This window comes from Podarcis gaigeae, assembly GCF_964106915.1.
Source record: "Podarcis gaigeae genome assembly, chromosome: 1".
Taxonomy (NCBI): domain Eukaryota; kingdom Metazoa; phylum Chordata; class Lepidosauria; order Squamata; family Lacertidae; genus Podarcis; species Podarcis gaigeae.
In genome coordinates this window covers 130,772,741-130,792,786 of record NC_139678.1, presented here as the reverse complement: position 1 = coordinate 130,792,786, position 20,046 = coordinate 130,772,741, and the positions used below count along the sequence as shown (strand labels likewise).

Genomic DNA, 20,046 nt, shown 5'->3' with positions numbered 1-20,046 from the left:
GATACTGTAGATAGTTCAGGTCCACATATGCAAATAAGGGATTGAAAGTGACATTCAGTGATTGGATAGTTACAGAAAGTTGTTACAGTTACGTTGTACTGGAGCTCTATATAAGCAGGCTGGCTGAACCCTTCAGTTCAGTTCTACCTATCCAAGGGAATTTCCAGATTCCTTATTGCATATCAAAACCACCCATTCAGTGCAACCCTTCTCTATAGCTTTTTCCGAATGTCGATTTCCTCTCTCTCTGCACATACATGAACGTTTTAAGTCGCATCTCATATTCCCTTTGCAAACTGGTAGAACATCGCCATATGGAGCAAGGAGCCCTTGAAGGAAAGAAATCGCCAGACTGGATCTGGTTGCCCTTCGTTAAAGACCAACCATGCGGAATATTCAAAATACAAGTCTCCAGAGCTCCTCTCCTCTTGGATTAAAAGGAAGTGGCTTTTGGAACCACAGGGTGGTCTTCTTGCCAGAAATGCAGGAGGATCGCCAGAGAATATGCTGAGAGCCCAATTCTTCCCAAATGCTCCCCCTGAGGCTGCTCATCATGAAAGCCCCCAAGAGAGAACTGTTCCACTAACAGACTGCTCTGAAGCAAACAGGGACCGTCTCAGTAACAGGAGTAGGAGCAGAAACCCTAACTATTCCACGGCAACAGAAGCTCTTCACAATGAGATGCAGATGGAGGAGGAGGAACTGCAACAGTTAATGATGAAGTTGAAGGACGCCTTGTCTCCCCAAGCATGGCAAGGTAAGAATTCTCAATGCTGCCTGGATCATCAAAGGGCTTGATTTGATTTAAATTATTATTATTATTATTATTCTATTATTTATACCCCACCCATCTGGCTGGGTTTCCCACGCCACTCAACAGAATATTAATAATAAAAAAGCGATAAAACATCAGAAATTAAAAACTTCCCTAAACAGGGCTGCCTTCGGATGTCTTCTAAAAGTCAGATAGTTGTTTATTTCCTTGATACCTGGTGGGAGGGCGTTCCACAGCACTACCGAGAAGGCCCTCTGCCTGGTTCCCTGTAGCTTCACTTCTCGCAGTGAGGAAACCGCCAGAAGGCCCTCGGCGCTGGATCTCAGTGTCCGGGCTGAACGATGGGGGTGGAGACGCTCCTTCAGGTATAGTGGGCCGAGGCCATTTAGGGCTTTAAAGCTCAGCACCAACACTTCAAATTGTGCTCGGAAACGTACTGGGAGCCTGTGTAAGTCTTTCAGGACCGGTGTTATGTGGTCTCGGTGGCCACTCCCAGTCACCAGTCTAGATGTCCCATTCTGGATTAATTGCAGTTTCCAGGTCACCTTCAAAGGTAGCCTCACGTAGAGCGCGTTGCAGTAGTCCAAGTGGGAGATAACTAGGGCATGCACCATTCTGGCGAGACAGTCCACGGGCAGGTAGGGTCTTAGCCTGCATACCAGGTGGAGCTGGTAGACAGCTGCCCTGGACACAGAATTAACCTGTGCCTCCATGGACAGCTGTGAGTCCAAAATGACTCCCAGGCCGCGCACCTGGTCCTTCAGGGGCACAGTTACCCCATTCAGGACCAGGGAATCCCCCACACCCACCTGCCCTCTGTCCCCCCAAAACAGTACTTCTGTCTTGTCAGGATTCAACCTCAATCTGTTAGCCGCCATGCATCCTCCAACCAAAGGAAGGGAAGTCCCACGGTAGTCTGGATGTCTCTTGCGTCCCACCCAGGGAATGGAACACGGGCATTCTATTTTTGCCGCATTCTATTTTCCATGCCACAGTTACGCAGTTGTTATGAAGGAGAAGATCTCTGCCTTCTCCTGGCTTATCACGGTGAGGCCCCTTGTGGAATGAGCAGGAGGAACAATCTCCAAGTCACGGAGAATAGCTGTCAGCTTCAGCGTCTGTTTCTTAATAAATAAACCACCCCTGGACACCAACATATTTGTGCTGCCGGCTGATATAAATCTAGTCTAGTGGGTGATACTTTCCATTGCTATAAATGGGTACGTTACTAATCCAATCCATTGTGGATCATCTGAAGTAATTGGGATTTAGCCCATGTAGTAGAGTTTGAATCCAGCCTAGAACATGCGTCCTAAATCCAGGCATTCTACCTAACCAGACTGTGGACCTGTTGGTTAGGGATCTGTGACTGCACAAAATATATCATATCTAAGTCATTATGCAGCAGAGATGTTCAAATGTCATAGGGAGCTGTGCTGAAGAAACCAACATCGCCTATAGAAGTTCATGCCATAATACTGCCAGCCTCCACCAATCTGATGCCATCCAAGAATTTTGGACTGCAATTCCCATCAGCCCCAGCTGGAGGGGACCAGGTTGGCAACATAGTTCAGGGCACAAAAATGTACCAAGATGCATTTTAAAATATATATTTAGGATGAAATATGTTCAGAAGTATGAACTTAGAGAGAAAATGGTATTTTGTGAGAAACATATAAATATTCCCGCAGGTTTTTTTTGTAAAAAAAATCACAGATCAGTGCAGAAATGGCATATATGGGGAAACTGACACAGACTAGAAATAAGCTGATCTTCCCATTCCTACCTCAGACCATTCTCTAGGTGCCACGGGTATTAGTAATCTCTATTAGCCAAAACAGAGCAGAACTGCTTGAACAGATTTTGCTGTTGTGGTCAGTGCAGCAGGTACAGCGGTTGGGTGTGGGAAATGTCTTCTGCCTAGGTTAAAGGTAAAGGTAAAGGGACCCCTGACCATTAGGTCCAGTCGTGGCAGACTCTGGGGTTGCGGCGCTCATCTCACTTTATTGGCCGAGGGAGCCGGTGTACAGCTTCCAGGTCATGTGGCCAGCATGACTAAGCCGCTTCTGGCGAACCAGAGCAGTGCACGGAAATGTCGTTTACCTTCCCGCCAGAGCGGTACCTATTTATCTACTTGCACTGGCATGCTTTCGAACTGCTAGGTTGGCAGGAGCAGGGACCAGGCAACGGGAGCTCACCCCGTCACGGGGATTCGAACTGCCAACCTTCTGATCGGCAAGCCCTAGGCTCTGTGGTTTAACCCACAGCGCCACCTGCATCCCTAAGTTAGGATGCTCTAAAAAAGTGGATTAGAAAGGTATTGAAGAGGAGCCCATTTGGTCATCCATCATTGTATATTGACTTGGGAATTGTTGCCAAACCCATTTTCCAGTCGTCACAATCCACTTCTCCCATGGAAACCCCGTTTAATGGCAAGAGCTTGTGCACAGCTTCCATCCATTCCAAGGCGGCTTCTGTAGGAGAACTTCCTGGTGGGCCTGTCTGCTCAGTCTGTAACTTGGTGGGTGTCCATGATCTGAATGGTACGGCCCTACTTTCAAATGATGCCCACATTTGCATTCTTGAATGTTGCTAGCGAATATGTCAGCTTTTCAACTTGTGCCCTGTTGTTTTAGCTTTTGAAGCACCTACTTACTGAATCTCATTCATGCCTGTTTTCCAGGAACAAGATTAAGTCTTTTGATGTCATTATTTTTCAGCTTTTAGATAAGCTTCAGGAGCGCTGTGGACTCTTTCGTACCCAAGAGGTTCCCATTCACTTGTGCCCCTCATTCAATTTAAAAGATGCAAATTTCATTCATCTCCCTGGTGGCAAAATTATTTTTTAGAAGGCATCCAGAGAGTACGACACGGGGGGGTCCTAAGTCCCTTTTTCAAGAGTGTGATTTGCGGCACCTGCGGATTTTATAGGCTCATTATCATATATTTGAATGTGCTTTCCTGATCAAGTGTGTTATTAAGTAGCCCTCTTGTATCACTTTAGAGATGCAGCAGTTCTGTCTGCACCTCTTATATTGACATTTTATAAATGAGGGCCAAAAGAGGATATCTTTCTTTTAAATACTCAAACTTGCCAAGACTGCTCTTTGCTGTTATGCAGTGCACCAGTGTACTAATGAGTTTAGAGTAACGTTCTGCAGTCTCAGTGACCCTTATGTTAATCAGAATGAATCAAGATCAGGTATAGCAATTAGCGCATTCTTTTGGGTATATGCTCACACTTCCATTACTTCCTCTGAGTAATTATATTGGCTTATCTATGTAAACAGGAAAGTGGGTGGCGCTGTGGTCTAAACCACAGAGCCTAGGGCTTGCCGATCAGAAGGTTGGTGGTTCGAATCCCTGCGACGGGGTGAGCTCCCATTGCTCGGTCCCTGCTCCTGCCAACCGAGCAGTTCGAAAGCACACAGTGCAAGTAGATAAATAGGTACCACTCCGGCAGGAAGGTAAATGCTGTTTCCGTGCGCTGCTCTGGTTCGCCAGAAGCGGCTTCGTCATGCTGGCCACATGACCCGGAAGCTGTGCGCCGGCTCCCTCGGCCAATAAAGCGAGATGAGCACCGCAACCCCAGAGTCGGTCACGACTGGACCTAATGGTCAGGGCTCCCTTTACCTTTATAAGTAACCAAATTACTAGTAGCAGCGTCTTGTTGCTGCTTCATCCATCCTGCCTGCAACTGATTGCTTTCTGGAACTCTGCGTTTGCTCTGCTAAGGTCTGGCTAAGGTCCTGCAACAGGTCAAAGTTGCAAAACACCAATATCTTCACCCCCATCGTTCAGCCCAGACACTGAGATCCGTTTGCTCGTTGGCACTAAATCACGGTTTCTAATTGATTTTATATATGCAGTTGTTTGAATATGTTTTTATTCTATAGTGTGTGATTGCTTCACAGTACTGCACAGGAAGCCACTGTATTCATAAATGAAATTTATAACCAGTACAATAATTATGAAATCTCAGTCTTACATGGGAACTGAAAATTCCTTGCTCTGCATGAGAAGGCAAGGATTTGTTTTGTTTGTTAAAATGTGCATTGGAGCCACATATTATTTCTGCGCTCTCTTCTCTTTTCCAGGTCAGCTCTCTGTTCTTAAGGAAGGATTGCTCTTAACAGCTAAAAATGTTTGCAAGTCTTTCTCTGATCTTATCAGCCAAGTAACTTTGCCAACTAGGAAATATGGTTATGCTGATATTGGTTCTCCTGTCTCCATCACTGCTTGATTGCCTAAGGTAAAAAAGACAGCTACATAATACTAATTCTCCAAAAGTGTCCAGAAATTCATTTAGCGTTAGCTGGCATGGTTATATTCTGGAACAGAAGATTTTCATGCCATGCTACATTCAAAACTTCCATAGTTTTTCTCTCTGGTTTTGTATTCTAATTTTAATATTAATATTGCAATGGCATATTAAACCATCATAGATTGATGTTAACATTTTTTTCAACGTTCCTGTCTCCTGTCGCATGAGTTTTCAAGAAACAATATCTTTAGGTTAAGTCCAATCAACTGAGCACTTTTACATCATCCCAACGATTTCAGTGACAGAATAAAAGCACGCCTTCAATCTCTTCCTAAATGTGGTTAACAGTGGCCAGATCTTTATGTTATATATATATATATATATATATATATATATCCTTACTATATTACCTAATATTACTTACTATAGTAATATTACTAAGGCAATATTACCTTACTATATTACCTAAAATCATCCTTACTATATTACCATATATATATATATATATATATATATATATATATATATAAAAGGTAATATAGTAAGGATGATTTTTGCAAACAAGGAATGATTGGTCTGAGTGTTGATTATTGAGGCTCTTACTTTTTTTTGTTTATGTTCTAAGATTCTCAAGATGTGCTCAATACTTGCATGTACAAACACCATCAATGAATATACTCAGACTGTAACCCATTTTAAGGGAGAACCCCTAAGCTTCCAGGAAGGTGTCTGGAAGATAATTAGCTAGGGCAGACCTCCCTTTCCCTAGTCAGTAGGTCCCCCAGTGTGGTGGTGATAAGTTCTGCCACCATTACTGAACTGTCCTCAGTTTTCCAGGGATAAGGAGGAGGAGGAGGAGTTTGGATTTGATATCCCACTTTATCACTACCCGAAGGAGTCTCAAAGTGGCTCACATTCTCCTTTCCCTTTCTCCCCCACAACAAACACTCTGTGAGGTGAGTGGGGCTGAGAGACTTCAGAGAAGTGTGACTGGCCCAAGGTCACCCAGCAGCTGCATGTGGAGGAGTGGGGAATCAAACCCAGTTCACCAGATTACGAGTCTACTGCTCTTAGATCAGGGTGGACTGGGAGAAGCTATAGATCTGTCATACCTAAAGCTCTATCATTCCCAAGACAAGTCCTTAATCTGGGAGGGTGGACCAGGGTTGGTGCATCCTGTTTCGCTGCCTGAGGCAAAAGTGTCATCACGATCCTGCCAACACCTCTGCGACCTCCACCTCCCTCAACTCAGGCTTCAAAGAATAAATGAATATTTTCATAGAATCCTAGTGTTGGAAGGGACCCAAAGAGTCCCAAGGCCCTGCAAAGCAGGAATAACAGCTAAAGAATCCATGACCTCTTGTTTAACAACCTCCAAAGAAGGAGAGCCCCTCACCTTCGTTCCCCTGTCAAACAGCTCTTACTGTCAGAAAGCTCTTCCTGGTGTTTATCTTCTTCCTTGTATTTTGGGTCCTTCCCTCGAGAGCAGCTTTGGGTTCAAAACATCACAGAGTCCTTTGACTCCTTAAAGATTACCTTGCATTTTATTTATTTATTAACATTCTTATATTACATCCGTAAACATTGTCATATTACATTACAGGACTTACTATAATTTCCAACATGTATACAAAAATTATATACAAATTTTATATACCTAGAAAGAAAATGAAACAAAACAAAAAAAGAAAGAAAAAAACCAAAAACATTTCCCCCAAAAAATCATATACATACCAACACACTAGACAGGAAGTCTAGTCTTTCCCGTTGTATATTCCTTTTTTACAAATGAATGTACTCTTATTATTGTATATTTCTTTACATGTTATCTAATACATTCCTATATCAATATGTGCTCTTAGTCTTATTTCTCAACTCAGTCTCACTCCAACGTCAATCAAATGCTAGCATAGATAGTGAACCTTTACTGTATTTTTGAACATATGTTTTATATCTATCCCACTTTTCCATAAATTTTTGTTTTGAATTGCCTCTCAGGGTATTTGTTAACTGCGCCGTTTCAGCAAATTCTTGTAGCTTGTCATGCCAGTCCGTTATTGCCGGGGCTTCTTGTTCCTTCCACCCCTTTGCCACCAAAGTCCGAGTTGCGGCCGTTGCATATCAGAATACCTCCCTAAAGGCCTTCGGGATTTCCCTGCCAACAATGCTTAACAGAAATGCTGACTCCTTAAAGATTACCAAATGGCTTGTGGCAAATAATGGTGGCCTCTAGGCCTTTCAAGATTACATTACTAGGGTGTGGCTCTCCCTTGGGTTTTGTTTGAATCAATACATTCAGTGTGAAACCACAAAGTGTGACACAAGGAACACAGTGGTTTGGGGTTTTTTTAATTAAGCACATACATGCACACATCCTGCTCCTACATACCCTGCTTAATGCAATGCCTGCAAAATATGATGCGTAAAATGATGTCACAAATGATTCGGCCCCAGGTTATAGCACTGACACGAGAATACCGGCCAGCGCTTTGGGACGAGCCGGAAGGCTGTCCAAAAGAAGAGGAGGGAATGAAGGAATGGGTTTCTGTGCAGTCAGTTTGAAACTGACCCCAAATCCCCATTTTTCCTCCTCCAAGGGAGCATTTCTATTATGCTCTAACATGAGCTCTTGAGCCAAAACCCAGCTGTATAAACAAGTCCTCAAAGCTCTCTCCCTTATCAGTCCGTGACAGCAATGAGTGGCCTTGCCAGTTCCAGTAGAGCAGGGATGACGAATCTGGATCTTATCCTACATCCTGACCACAAAGACCACAAAGACGCACAGACCTTGTCAAGTCTGACAAGAGACCTGGGAACGGCGCCAGGAGTTGGTGACCTCCTGCCCCAAGGAAGAGGAAAATCCTTTTATGGTTAAGAGTACCGGAGCAGGAACATCTGTGATGTCAACCTGCGTGTATAAGCTGACGTGGCTGGATTCCTGGGGAAGGGGGGAGAGGGTGCCTGGAGGATATATATACTGCATGAAATTTCTCATTTCTTTGGACTTGCTGTGAACTGACCATGCAAGTGCCTTCTGCTATCCGGAGAGCAGAATAAACTCTTTCTCTGAATCAACCTCGGTGTCATTTGACTTCCTTTCTCCCTCCCGGGAGCAACGCAGACCCCACCAGTTGGTAAAGTCTAATAAGGCTACAGAAAGGTTACAGTTTACTGTTGCAGAACCTGACTTTGGCTGCAAGGTGTGCATGATTTGTCTGACTGGGGCTCTTCTCCCTTAGAGAGACCTCTGTCTTATGCATGCTGAGATACAAGTGATTTTTATTTTTACTTCTGTGCAGTTGAGGCATTTGTCAGCATGCATGTGGGAGAAGCACACATTGTACCAGCCAGCACCTGAAAATGAAAAGCATTGTGTTCTCTTCTTTTCTGTATTGGGAAGCTAGCTACTTACAAACTTATTAAAGAAACAGAATTCCCGGGCTTCATAATTACCGTATTTTTCGCTCTATAGGACGCACCGGACCATAGGAGGGGAAGAACGGGGGGGGGGGGAATTCTCCCCCTCTCTGCTCAGCACCCCTTCAGCAAAGCGGCAGGAGAAACGGAGCCCCTTCCATTTCTCCTCCCGCTTGGCTGAAGAGGCGCTGCGCAGAGAGGGGAAACTGTGCAGTGCCTCTCCAGTGAAGCGAAGCCTGGAGAGCAAGAGGGATCGGTGTGCACCGACCCCTCTCGCTCTCCAGGCTTCAGGCAGCTATCCGCAAGCCTTCGGAGTGCAGCGGGAACTCCTGCTGCGCTCCGAAGGCTTGCGGATAGCTGCCTGAAGCCCCCGGAGCGCAGCGGGAGTTCCCACTGCGCTCCGGGGGCTTCAGCGAAAGCAACGTGAAGCCTCCGGAGCGCGGGGGAAGCTCTCCCTCTGCGCTACGGAGGCTTCGCGTTGCTATCGCTGAAGCCAAGGAGCCTGCATTCGCTTCGTAAGACGCACACACATTTCCCCTTAATTTTTGGAGGGGGAAAAGTGTGTCCTATAGAGTGAAAAATACAGTAAATCAAAATAAAAACAAGCACCAACCTCCAGTTTAACAAAGAAAACATCGTTCAGGAAAAGTTAGTTTCAACCAAGTACCATTGAAAGGAATGAAATGGGTGTCAGTTGCAAAGAACTCCTAATCATTTTAATGGGATGTAAATTTACAACGAGTTTTTGCTAGATTGTACTTATAGTGTACAGGCAGTCTTTTTCCACGAGAAACAACTTCAAATGCAATTAAAGGCAAAAACCGAAACGGTAACAGTATTTGTTTAAAGGGAGAAAAGAGGGACGGATGAAGAACGCAACTGTACATCTCTAGAAGAGTTTCGCCTTCATTGTTAAATGTCCAGTAATTCTTCCGAGTGAAGCAGACCTGCTCTTGTGCACATGGATTCTTATTAAGTTTTCTTTCAGTTCTTTCTTTTTCCATAGAGGAGTCATCTGAATTTGTGAAAAGATGCCTAGATGTTGGGAGGGAAAGCAACATAAACATGTATTTCTGATGCACCTGGAAAATGGTACTTTTCATAGAATCATAGAATCATAGAGTTGGAAGAGACCACAAGGGCCATCGAGTCCAACCCCCTGCCAAGCAGGAAACACCATCAGAGCACTTTTCCTGACGTTATCATGTCATTTCATGTTTAATTTCATTCCATGGTTTAGAAATATACCTTATTTGATATGATAGCTAATTTATAAGAAGACCGTGGGAATCGCCGAATGAGTTCTGCCGGCGGAAACTGTGCACAAGGACTTCTACGTATGCTGTGATGCTTCCCTGAGCTCCCCAAAATTGGTTTGGGGGTAGGGAAGTTTGGGCGAAACCTTGGAACAGAGTGCAGGGGGTGGACTGGGGAACATTGTGTCTGGCAAGTCAAAATGCTTGCACTTATGGGACAATCAGAGGAGTGTGATGCTTAATCCCTCCCAACGGACATACTTCAAATCATCCTCATTGTTATGTACTGAGTTGAATAGGATCCAAAATGCAGCAGTCTGATTGGTCCTAGAACAATGCAGCAGTATGATTGGTCTGCAGGAGCCACCCAATCCAGCTCCAGGTGGAAGTGAATCCACCACCTGATTGGCCTACAGGAGAATTCCGGAATTAGCCAATCACGTGGGGCCCATTGTGTAAATAATGTATATAAGGCAGACATTCTGGGGGGAACTTCTACTTCTCCTCACCACTATGAGCTGAATAAAGAGCATGAAATCCACTCTCGACTGAGTATAGTTCACTGATCATGAGATCAAATGTTGCATGTGGTAAAATAAACCAGAGTGAATGAAACTGCTGCTCTTCATGTGCAAACTTAAACAGTGTGCAAGGGCTTCCCATTTAGTGTCCAAGATATATAAACGAGATATTAACATTAATTGTCGGCAATTTAACAGGGATAAGTGGGGAAGTACAGCACTTAATTTAAATTAAGTATTTCATGCCTGTGGCTGCAAGTTAGGTTAATTAACAAGTGTTAACAGGTATTTAATCTATGTTAAAGTGATTTGCGTGGTAAATGAACATGGATTGGACTATCCCTCACCTGTACACTTCCTTGGGCATTGGATGAACTTGACACACACAACATTGAATTAATCCGCCCGCCCTGTGGAATGCCCTCCCATCAGATGTCAAAGCGATAAACAACTACCTGACATTCAGAAGACATCTGAAGGCAGCCCTGTTCAGGGAAGTTTTTAATATGTGACATTTTAGTGTATTTTTCATCTCTGTTGGAAGCCGCCCAGAGTGGCTGGGGAAACCCAGCCAGATGGGCGGGGTACAAATAATAAATTATTATTATTATTATTATTATTATTATTATTATTATTATTATTTGTCAGGGGTTCAGAAGGAGAGACACAGGAGGGGGAGCAAATGGAGAGTGAGGAGGAGGAGTACGAGGGGGGCGCAGGCAGTGACAGTGGCCAGAGTTATTCCACAAGCCTCTCTAGCGAATCGGAGGACTCACAGAAGGGAGCGCCGGTGGCCAGAGCGAAGGGGGCTCCAGGGGGGAAGCCCCAGGAGGAAGGGGCCAGCGGGGAGTCCCTGAGCAGCAGCTGGAGATCAGGACCAGCGTCTCCACCAGAGCGCAGTGGGGAGGGGGAGTCCCAGGAGTCGGGACCAGTGTCCTCACCACCAGAGGGAGGAGAGGAGTCAGGTTTGGCAACACCCACATCAGGAAGCGGGGAAACGGTCAGAAGGAAAGTCACCGGCTGGGCGCGCGCGCCAAGTTCAAATGTACAGGAGCGGGGAGCCCGGGAAGGGAGCCAGGTCCTAAAGCCCGCCGGAGGGAGGGGCAAGACTCAGGAGGCTCAGCGTCAGAGGAGTCCAGGAAGGAGGGAACCCCAGAGGGCAGAAGGACCCAGCGCAGGAAAGAGCAGCGTAGGAGGTGGAGCCGGGCTAGAATCTTAAACTGGTGTGGGTGGAGCAGTGAGTCAGAGGGGACTTAGCCGGTCTAGCGTCAAGACGTGGGTCTGCGCGCCCAGAGCTTGGAAATGGAAACTAAACCTTAATAAAGACTTTTGTATATAACATCCACTGGGCGTTGGTCCTCTGTGAGCTGGGACCTAGCGGCAGTCCTGACATTATTATTATTATTATCAATCAGTTGAGTAAGGAAAGAATCAGGACAAAATATCAAATCTAACTAAGCATGAGATTAAAAACAAAAAAGCTCAATAATTTTGGGGTCTTCCTAACACTTTCGTTGTGTCATGGTTTCTTACTTTTTGAAATATGGCAACCTCAACCTATCCAAATGAACATTTTGCACAGCTCTAGCCATTGTGAAGCTCAGATGAAATAAAGATGCTTCTGCTATAATGGTTACCATGCTTAAGAATCTGCAGTTTGCTTCATTTTTATAAGATGCTAGATAATATGTTTTTCTGTGTTGTGTGGTCCATCAGTTTTTCTTTTTCACCAGTTAATCATGGAAGTGGATGTTCCTGTTAAATTAGCATGGGCTAACTACGTAGTGAAACAAAAGCCCAGCTGAAATTTAGATAGCCTGATTTATTTCCTTCTCATTTAGGAGCTAGCAGAACCGTGGCCCTTGTTAAGTTTGCAGCTTTTAAAAAATAAAATAAAATAATGATTATATTTTAGTTCACCGAGTCTATGATTTAACAATCAGGCTGAATAACATCGTTATTTTACAGTTCCCATTTGCTCAAACACCTGCCATTATTCACATTTTACGGACAGAGATCTGAAACTGACGAATAGTGTTATTGTGATTCTGGCTCTCTCCTAACCATAATTAATACGTAGGGAGTCAGTTTTGTGTATATGTGTTCTTGTACTTCCTGGAGCTAACTCAACCCTTCTTATTGCGGTTAAATTTATTGTTGGTGCCAGTGTGAACGATGGTTTATGCCAGCTAGGGTTTCAGAATCTGAGCCTGCAAACTAATATCTAATCAATCTAAGCACACATCCTATATGAACTGAAATCTAGCAGATATTTTTTTGGGGGGAGAAATACTTATCAGTCAGGTAAAATGTGAGCAACATATCTTTGTCTACACATTCTCTGTTCAAGCAACTGAAAGGGGAGTAAAGGCAGTCCCTTTGAAGGAACTTGCTCAGAAGAGAGTTTCAGCTATGTTAATGCCCACCTCGTGAATCTTATGAGCAGCCAAGCGATTTCTCCATCCCCACTGAGATCCCTTTTATGCCTGCTTTGGTTGCATAGTTTTCAGCATGTATAACCATGACAGAATTAATCCCTGGATTTCTAGAATTGTGCCACCATACAAAGGGCACACCATACAAAGGGGACACGGGTGGCGCTGTGGGTTAAACCACAGAGCCTAGGACTTGCCAATCAGAAGGTTGGCAGTTCGAATCCCCACGACGGGGTGAGCTCCTGTTGCTCAGTCCCTGCTCCTGCCAACCTAGCAGTTCAAAAGCACGTCAAAGTGCAAGTAGATAAATAGGTACCGCTCCAGTGGGAAGGTAAACGGTGTTTCCGTGCGCTGCTCTGGTTTGCCAGAAGCGGCTTAGTCATGCCGGCTGCATGACCTGGAAGCTGTCTGCAGACAAACGCCGGCTCCTTTGGCCAATAAAGCGAGAAGAGTGCCGCAACCCCAGAGTCGGTCACGACTGGACCTAATGGTCAGGGGTCCCTTTACCTTTTACAAAGGGCACAATTCAATTACAGTGACAACTGTGCTCCATCTATAGTAATAGATTTAACGACAAATTTAAGCCATGTTTCTGGTTCACATGGATTTCATTTTGGCCAGGACCTCTTCTGACATTGCCACTAGTTGCATGGGACCTAGGCCTCGAGTCCCCTACAAAACACTCGTGGGCACCATGGCACCCTAAGACACCCCCAATGGCACTTACCATGCCACCTTTTCCCTCCCAATGTTATTATTTTAATTTGAAGGTTTTGGGGGGAGTTGCTAGATTGGAGAGAGGTTACCTATTTGTTAGTTTTGGGGGCTTTTTTATGCCTGGGTTTTATTTGTTTTAAAGTGTAGGTGCTTTACCTGGGTATTTTGTGGGGTGGCGGTAGTTCTATGCACCCTGAGTGTTTCTTCTGTCTTAATGCTACAATGGTGGTACCTTGGTTCCCAAATGGCTTGGCTCCGGAACAAATTGGCTCCTGAACACCGCAAACCCTATTGATGAACACCCAGCCCAAACCCCCTGATGATCTCTCCCAACGGCTGCATGTAGATGTTGAAAAGCATGGGGGAGAGCCCACAGGTGAGAGCCCAGGGGTCTGAACACTCATCCCCCCCCCCCACTTTCTGAACACGGCCGAGGAGAAAGGAGCAGAACCACTGTATAACAGTGCCCCCAGCTCCCAGCCCCTCTAGACGGTCCAGTGCGACCAAGGCAGTTTCAGTCCCATGATGAAGCCTGAATCCCAACTGGAAGGGATCCAAATGGTCTGCTTCTTCCAGGCGTGCTTGGAGTTGTTCAGCAACCACTCGCTCAATCACCTTGCCCAAGAATGGAAGATTTGAGACTGGGCGATAGTTGGCCATATTGGCAGCATCTAAAGATGGTTTTTTAAGAAGCGGTTTGATAACCGCCTCTTTCAGGCGGGTCTGGGAAGAGAGAAGCATTCACTACCCTGCAAAGCTTTTATAAGGATGGGCAAGGATAAAGGAGACAGGTGGTTGGTTTCACTCGTCCAAGCAGCCTGTCTACATCCTCAGAGGTAACAGATTGGAATTGATCCCATGCAATTTGACTAGACAGGACTCTAGCACTCTCCCACCCCAGCCCTGCTACCACGGTGGAGTCTATCTCTTCCCGAATCTGAGCGACTTTATCTGCAAAAAGCTTAGCAAAATCATTGCAGGAGATCATGTGGCCCGTACTGGGCCCCAATGTAGCAGGTGGTTCCGCTAAATTGCGAACCTCCTCCTCCTGTTTTCTGCAGATGCAATAGAGGCGGTGAAGAAAGTCTTCTTCGCCGTCGCTACCGCCACTTGGTAGGCTCGACACTGAGCTCTAACCCGTGTCCAGTCAGCTTCACAATGAGTTATCCGCCAACGGCGCTCTAGCCGTCTCAGCGATTGTTTCATTGCTCTCAGATCTGTGGAAAACCACGGATTTCCAAATGTGTCCCCAGGTACAAAAAGATTGAGAGCAAGCCCATGAAATGCGTCCTTCGCACACCTGTCTGACTAGGGTTGATAAAGGTTCTGGACATTGCTGCTATCTTCCTGTCCCCTGGGTGCAGAGTACTAACCTTGCTTACTCAATATGAGCCAAGATGGGAGAGCTGCAGTTTGCCTCTGGGCTTCATCCAACTGCCTTTTCCCTAAGCCGTGGGTTCTGGAGAGTACGCAGTCCATGTAGATATCCCAGAAGAGCTGGGCCAGGTGCCAAAACAAAGCCCCGTGCTTCAAGTCCTCAGACGACTTCAGGAAGATCATAAAGTCCCAAAAGCCACTGACAGAGTCAGAAACAGGCGGCTTCCTCATCTCCAGCAAGACAGCTGAGGAGGATTCCCAGCATTTGGGATCAGCTCGGCCAAGAGCCATGGGGTCCATCTGGCTATGGCAGAAGAAAGGCGTCACATGAAGCAAACCCACAATGAACAGGAAGCGGGTGAATCTCATGTTGCGGAAAAGCTTTCTTGTAGTGCCAGAATCCATTGATTTTCTGGAACCTGTCAAGAGCAAAAATAGCATAATAATCCCCAAACCGTCTTAAGAAAGTACTATAGCTCCGTGCTAGAACATATGCTCTAAGATCAATGTCTGGCTCCTCTAGATAGGTCTGGGAAAGACTTATGTGAAGTCCTAGAATCCAAAGACACTCAGTGCAGAGGAACCAATGATCTGGCACTTCCTTTGTTATTGCGGTCAGGACCGCAATACCTCTTTCCATATGAACCTACCCAGATGCTGAGATCAACTTCTGAGGCCCTCCTTCGTGTGCCGCCTCCTTGAGAGGTCTAGAGGGTGGCAACACGAAAATGGGCCTTCTCTGCAGTGCCTCCCCATCTGTGGAATGCTCTCCTGGAGCCTTCATTACACATCTTTAGGCACCAGGCAAAAAAGTTCCTTTTCAACCAGGCCTTTGGTTGATCTGTTTGACATCCTATACCCTTTTAAAATGTGGCTCTTTTGGGGGGGGCGCGTTATTGGGTTGTTGTTTTTATTCTGATTATATAAATTGTAATCTTTTCTGTGAATCACCCTAAGACCTCCACGTATAGGGCAGTATATAAACTAAAAATAAAATAAAATAAAATAATAATAATTGGGCTGAGGATGCAAATATGCTGCTCATTTAAAAGGTAAAGGTAAAGGGACCCCTGACCATTAGGTCCAGTCGTGGCCGACTCTGGGGTTGCGGGGCTCATCTCGCTTTATTGGCCAAGGGAGCCGGCGTTCATCGGCAGACAGCTTCCAGGTCATGTGGCCAGCATGACTAAGCCACTTCTGGCAAATCAGAGCAGCGCACGGAAATGCCGTTTACCTTCCCGCCGGAGTGGTACCTATATATCTACTTGCACTTTGACGTGCTAGGTACATTTCAGTTAATTCTTTTGGCTGCAATCTGACACAGAGCTAAGTATACCCAATTCTGTGTTGGGATGTGGCGCCTAAGAGCAGTTCAGCCATGAAACAAGGTGACAGTTGCATAGCCATGAGAAGTTGTGACAAGCTCCTCTGCCATGAAAAGTTGGGACATGTCCCTTTGGTTTTGCTGTTGGGGCTATTCTGACAGGAATAATTTCTATGAGTGATGGGGAGCCTGTGACCACCCAGATGTTGGACTTCAATTCTTACGGAGCTTCAGACAGGATGGGCAACTGCCAGGGAAGATGTTCAGCAACAGCTGAACAGCTCCATTATCTCCATCCCAGGTTTAGAGCTACCTTGTATTCCTGCAAGCGGCCACATTAGATGAGCCACTGGGCTCTTCCAAACATCTGTCTCCTACACAAACTCTCCTGTTCTTTTGCTCCATGTCTGTTCCTATATAGCGGTGCTGCTCTCTGTGGCTGGAATACTCTTTTTTTCTGTCTCAAACCACTTTCCCCTCTTCAATCTCTGTGTTCTGCACAGCGCCAACTGCATTGTTTCTGCTAACAGAGTGCAGTCCTCTCAGTATAGTTATTCACTATGGGATCTCTGAGCATAAGGCATAACACCCTATGATTTTATTTTAACACTTTTGATTTGCTTTCATTTTTGCAAATCTATGCCTTCTAAGTCCTTCAGAATAAATTTATTATTAGTTTTTGCACCTTGATCATTAGAATAAAATCAAAATATATGTAATAACTGCTTTTGAAACTCAGGTACATAAACAGCAGCTATTTCTGTGCATTACTCAAATATATATTTTTAAACTTGTTTTCTCTCTCTCTTATAATAAGAAATATAGAATCTATAGTTGGCAAACGCTGTATCATGACATGTTTATAATGCAGAATAGATGCATTCATGAGTTTACAGCTTGCCGTATTTCTAAATTTTAACATGAGTCCGACCGGGGAGAAGGGTGGGAATAAAATCTTGTGCATTCATATTGATGGATAAGTGTATTTGAATTCCTCTTCTGGAACAATAAGAAGCCTCAATTCACTTTTATAAAGACAACAATATTCCTGCTTCTAAATGCAAGAGAGACGCTTCAGCTTTGATCCATGCTCCTTGTATATACATACCAGTCTTTTTACGCATAATCTCTATATGATGAACAAGTACTTTATGGATTATGAGCTGTACTTTAGGTATAGGAAAACCCTTCATTGCCACCCCTTTCTTTTCCATTGCTCCCCCTGCCTTTGCTATCTCAGCTAATCAGGTTTACAAATATATTTGGTCCTTGCTAAATTGGAAGTTAAAGAGGCAGAATTCCCTCTTTCTCTCCTAATATCAAACTCGGGATGAGTGTCACCAGGATCATAGTGCAAACTGAGGAAACAACAAAGAGGTATCAACAGGACTGGGAGAAACGAAGGGTTTATAGAAGTGTAAAGAATCTTTAAAAAATAGCTAATGGGGCAACCTCCACCCTCTGCCCCAAACAACCCAATGATGACTGAGCAGGCGTAGAATATAGGGTGAACTATAGAAAAGAAAAACAGATGGGGCATGCCCTACGTGGAGGGAAGAGCTGTCTGGGACCATGAAGAGGAACATTCCTTTGATGAAGCAGAAGACACTACAACATGTTGTTGCTGGTCTTACTCGTAACATCTCTACCTTAAGAGAGGATGTTTAGCATTTAAAGCTCAGGAGTGAAGTATGTTTTGCATTTCTTGCTGCCTGTTTCCTGCATTCCCCAGTCCTCTCTCTCTCTCTCTTGCAGTTCCTTCTTAGCAGTAGTTCTTATACCCTGTGAAGGCTGCTTGAGACACCATTAGCCCAGACTCCATCACTGCCTAACGTAGCGGATTGTGCCGCAACACACTACCCCTCTGGAAACAAATAGTCCTCCAGTACTTTACTGATCAACAAATGTATTATGCCATAGGCTTTCATGAACTAGTTTTGATTTTCGCTTGAAGGTGGGTCAAATTTCCACTGGCCCTCCGCTCCTAAGCTCTCTTGCACACCTTGGAAGCAGCAAGCAGACTCTACAGCTGCTAAAAAGAGCATCAGACTCTGACTGTGTAAACGCCACCTGCATGTCTGACTTCTAGGAGCTCTCCTTGGTGCTGAAGCCAACACAAGCTCTTTCAGTCTCTGCTCTGGAGGGAAAAAAAGACTTACAAGAGATCCACTTACCTTCCTGAATATGGTGCGTGGGGGGGGTGTCTCTTCTGGAGACTGAAATTGCACCCAGGGAAAGCCTCTGTTCCAACTTTGTCTCTCCTGAGAATTGTAAGGCTGTATTAGACTTATGCCCCCCTCCCCCCCTTTATAAAGAAGTGGGAGTGGATAGCTTTTATTTGTCTTGCGTCAAAGCTCTGTGCAGAAACCCCCCCTCCCATTTCAGGTTCAGTCCCTGAAGCAGACGGTTTCCTGGCCCTCCTACGGTTTACGGTTTATTTTACAAGCACTTAAAAGAAAACTTGGCATTGATTTCACTCAAGAGATAATGCAACGTCTCGGCTGAAACTGTGCAACCACCTGGTATTTCTCCACTCCCAGCAGCTGCTGCTAGTGGACAGCAGTAGAGTGGGGCAGTAAACCACCACCTGAATTGCCCAAGTTCAGAATTCCTTGGTCAATTTTAATGGGGACTTTAATTTTTAACAAAAATTACTATTCACTCAGAACACTAAACAAAAATTAAACATCCCTCTATCCTGTTTGTTTCAACTAGGGAGATTTAAACAGGCACATAACTCTCCCCTTTTAACCAATTGAACTAAAAAATGCTTAATTTTCACTGGGTCGTGTTTTTTTTCTTTCTTTCTTTCTTTCTTTCTTTCTTTCTTTCTTTCTTTCTTTCCACTATCTCAGCAAGAACAGCATTTTATTCTCTCCTGCAACAGCCACATGTGGATGTCTGCTGTGCTGTCACTGACAACACAGAAAGGGACCTGTTGTCATTTTCTCTTAACGTTATCGCAAGGAAAAGCAGGATTGACATACTGCAGAACGTTCCCTGCATTTAAAAATCCCCCTACCCAAATCCTGCAAAACAGGGCAACAAGTGGGATGGAAATGGCCCAGAAGTCTACTATCTACCTCTAAAAAAGATTTTAGATAGGTATAGTCCCATTGCCAAGGGCTTGGGGAACTTCTTTTTTATATAGTGACCCGAAAGAGGAAAAACCATTTCTGGAAAACCCAACATGGAAACAACATGAGGAAATTATAGAAGAAGAGTTGTAGCTTGGGGAAGAGAGATCTTCTGAGAGAGAGTGTACTGGAAATGAAGAAAGAGGACCGAAAGGTCCAGAAGAGTAAAAACTGTCTGTTCTCCCTATTCCCAGATTTTGATTATTACTGGCCTACAAGAGGAGTGGAAGACAACAGGGCCAGTGTAAATGTTGTAATCATACTGTGCTTATATAATAATATATATAATACGTCCATAAAAATTGAGAGCCACCCCAATGTCTATAGACTTTATAATAGTTGCATTGACCTTGTGTACCCAAGCAGTGTATTTCTCTAGTGTACAGTGGTACCTCGGGTTACATATGCTTCAGGTTACATACGCTTCAGGTTACAGACTCCGCTAACCCAGAAATAGTGCTTCAGGTTAAGAACTTTGCTTCAGGATGAGAACAGAAATCGTGCTCTGGCGGCATGGCGGCAGCAGGAGGCCCCATTAGCTAAAGTGGTGCTTCAGGTTAAGAACAGTTTCAGGTTGTGATAGCCTGGGAATCTGATTCAGAGGCTGAACCGGAGGGATCCCAGCCTGCACAGGAGTCCCCACCTCCAGGGCCGGCTGAGCCGGGGCAGGGCCTTGATTCTGAAGTGCCTGCACCTGTGCCGGATCCTCAGGAGCAGACACCAGATGCATCCACTCTGGCTCCAGAGGTGATTGAGGACCCATTGCCTGCAGGTGCGCCTCTCCCAGCCCTGTCAGGGGAAGGTGAGTCTCCCCCTGGGTCCA

General features: G+C 45.1%; 3 protein-coding genes across 4 annotated transcripts in view; 2 read left to right on the top strand and 1 right to left on the bottom strand.

Moving 5' to 3' along the window:
* The window catches only part of DYTN (dystrotelin), a 28,637-nt gene extending 23,533 nt beyond the window's left edge, over positions 1-5,104 (top strand). Inside the window, exons 14-15 of the mRNA XM_083708453.1 lie at positions 304-757; positions 4,873-5,104. Of these exons, the coding sequence (XP_083564579.1) occupies positions 304-757; positions 4,873-5,018 (600 nt within the window). The 3' untranslated portion in view covers positions 5,019-5,104. The remainder of the gene's footprint in view (positions 1-303; positions 758-4,872) is intronic.
* The window catches only part of PLEKHM3 (pleckstrin homology domain containing M3), a 798,157-nt gene that overhangs the window by 567,609 nt on the left and 210,502 nt on the right, over positions 1-20,046 (top strand). The window lies entirely within an intron of this gene.
* FAM237A (family with sequence similarity 237 member A) lies at positions 8,523-18,432 on the bottom strand. Its single transcript, XM_083715306.1, has 4 exons — positions 18,261-18,432; positions 14,759-15,181; positions 8,880-9,491; positions 8,523-8,817 (listed from the first exon to the last, which is right to left on the bottom strand). The coding sequence occupies exons 2-3, from the start codon at positions 15,165-15,167 to the stop codon at positions 9,346-9,348; spliced, it is 555 nt and encodes a 184-aa protein (XP_083571432.1). The 5' UTR covers positions 15,168-15,181; positions 18,261-18,432; the 3' UTR covers positions 8,523-8,817; positions 8,880-9,345.

What these genes read in the sequence shown, in the direction of transcription:
- FAM237A (XM_083715306.1), bottom strand. Translation starts at nt 15,167, where the DNA reads ATGGATTCTGGCACTACAAGAAAGCTTTTCCGCAACATGAGATTCACC. An exon ending in GCTCATATTGAGTAAGCAAG is followed by an intron (nt 9,492 to 14,758) that starts GTTAGTACTCTG and finishes CCCAACATCTAG; the next exon opens with GCATCTTTTCACAAATTCAG.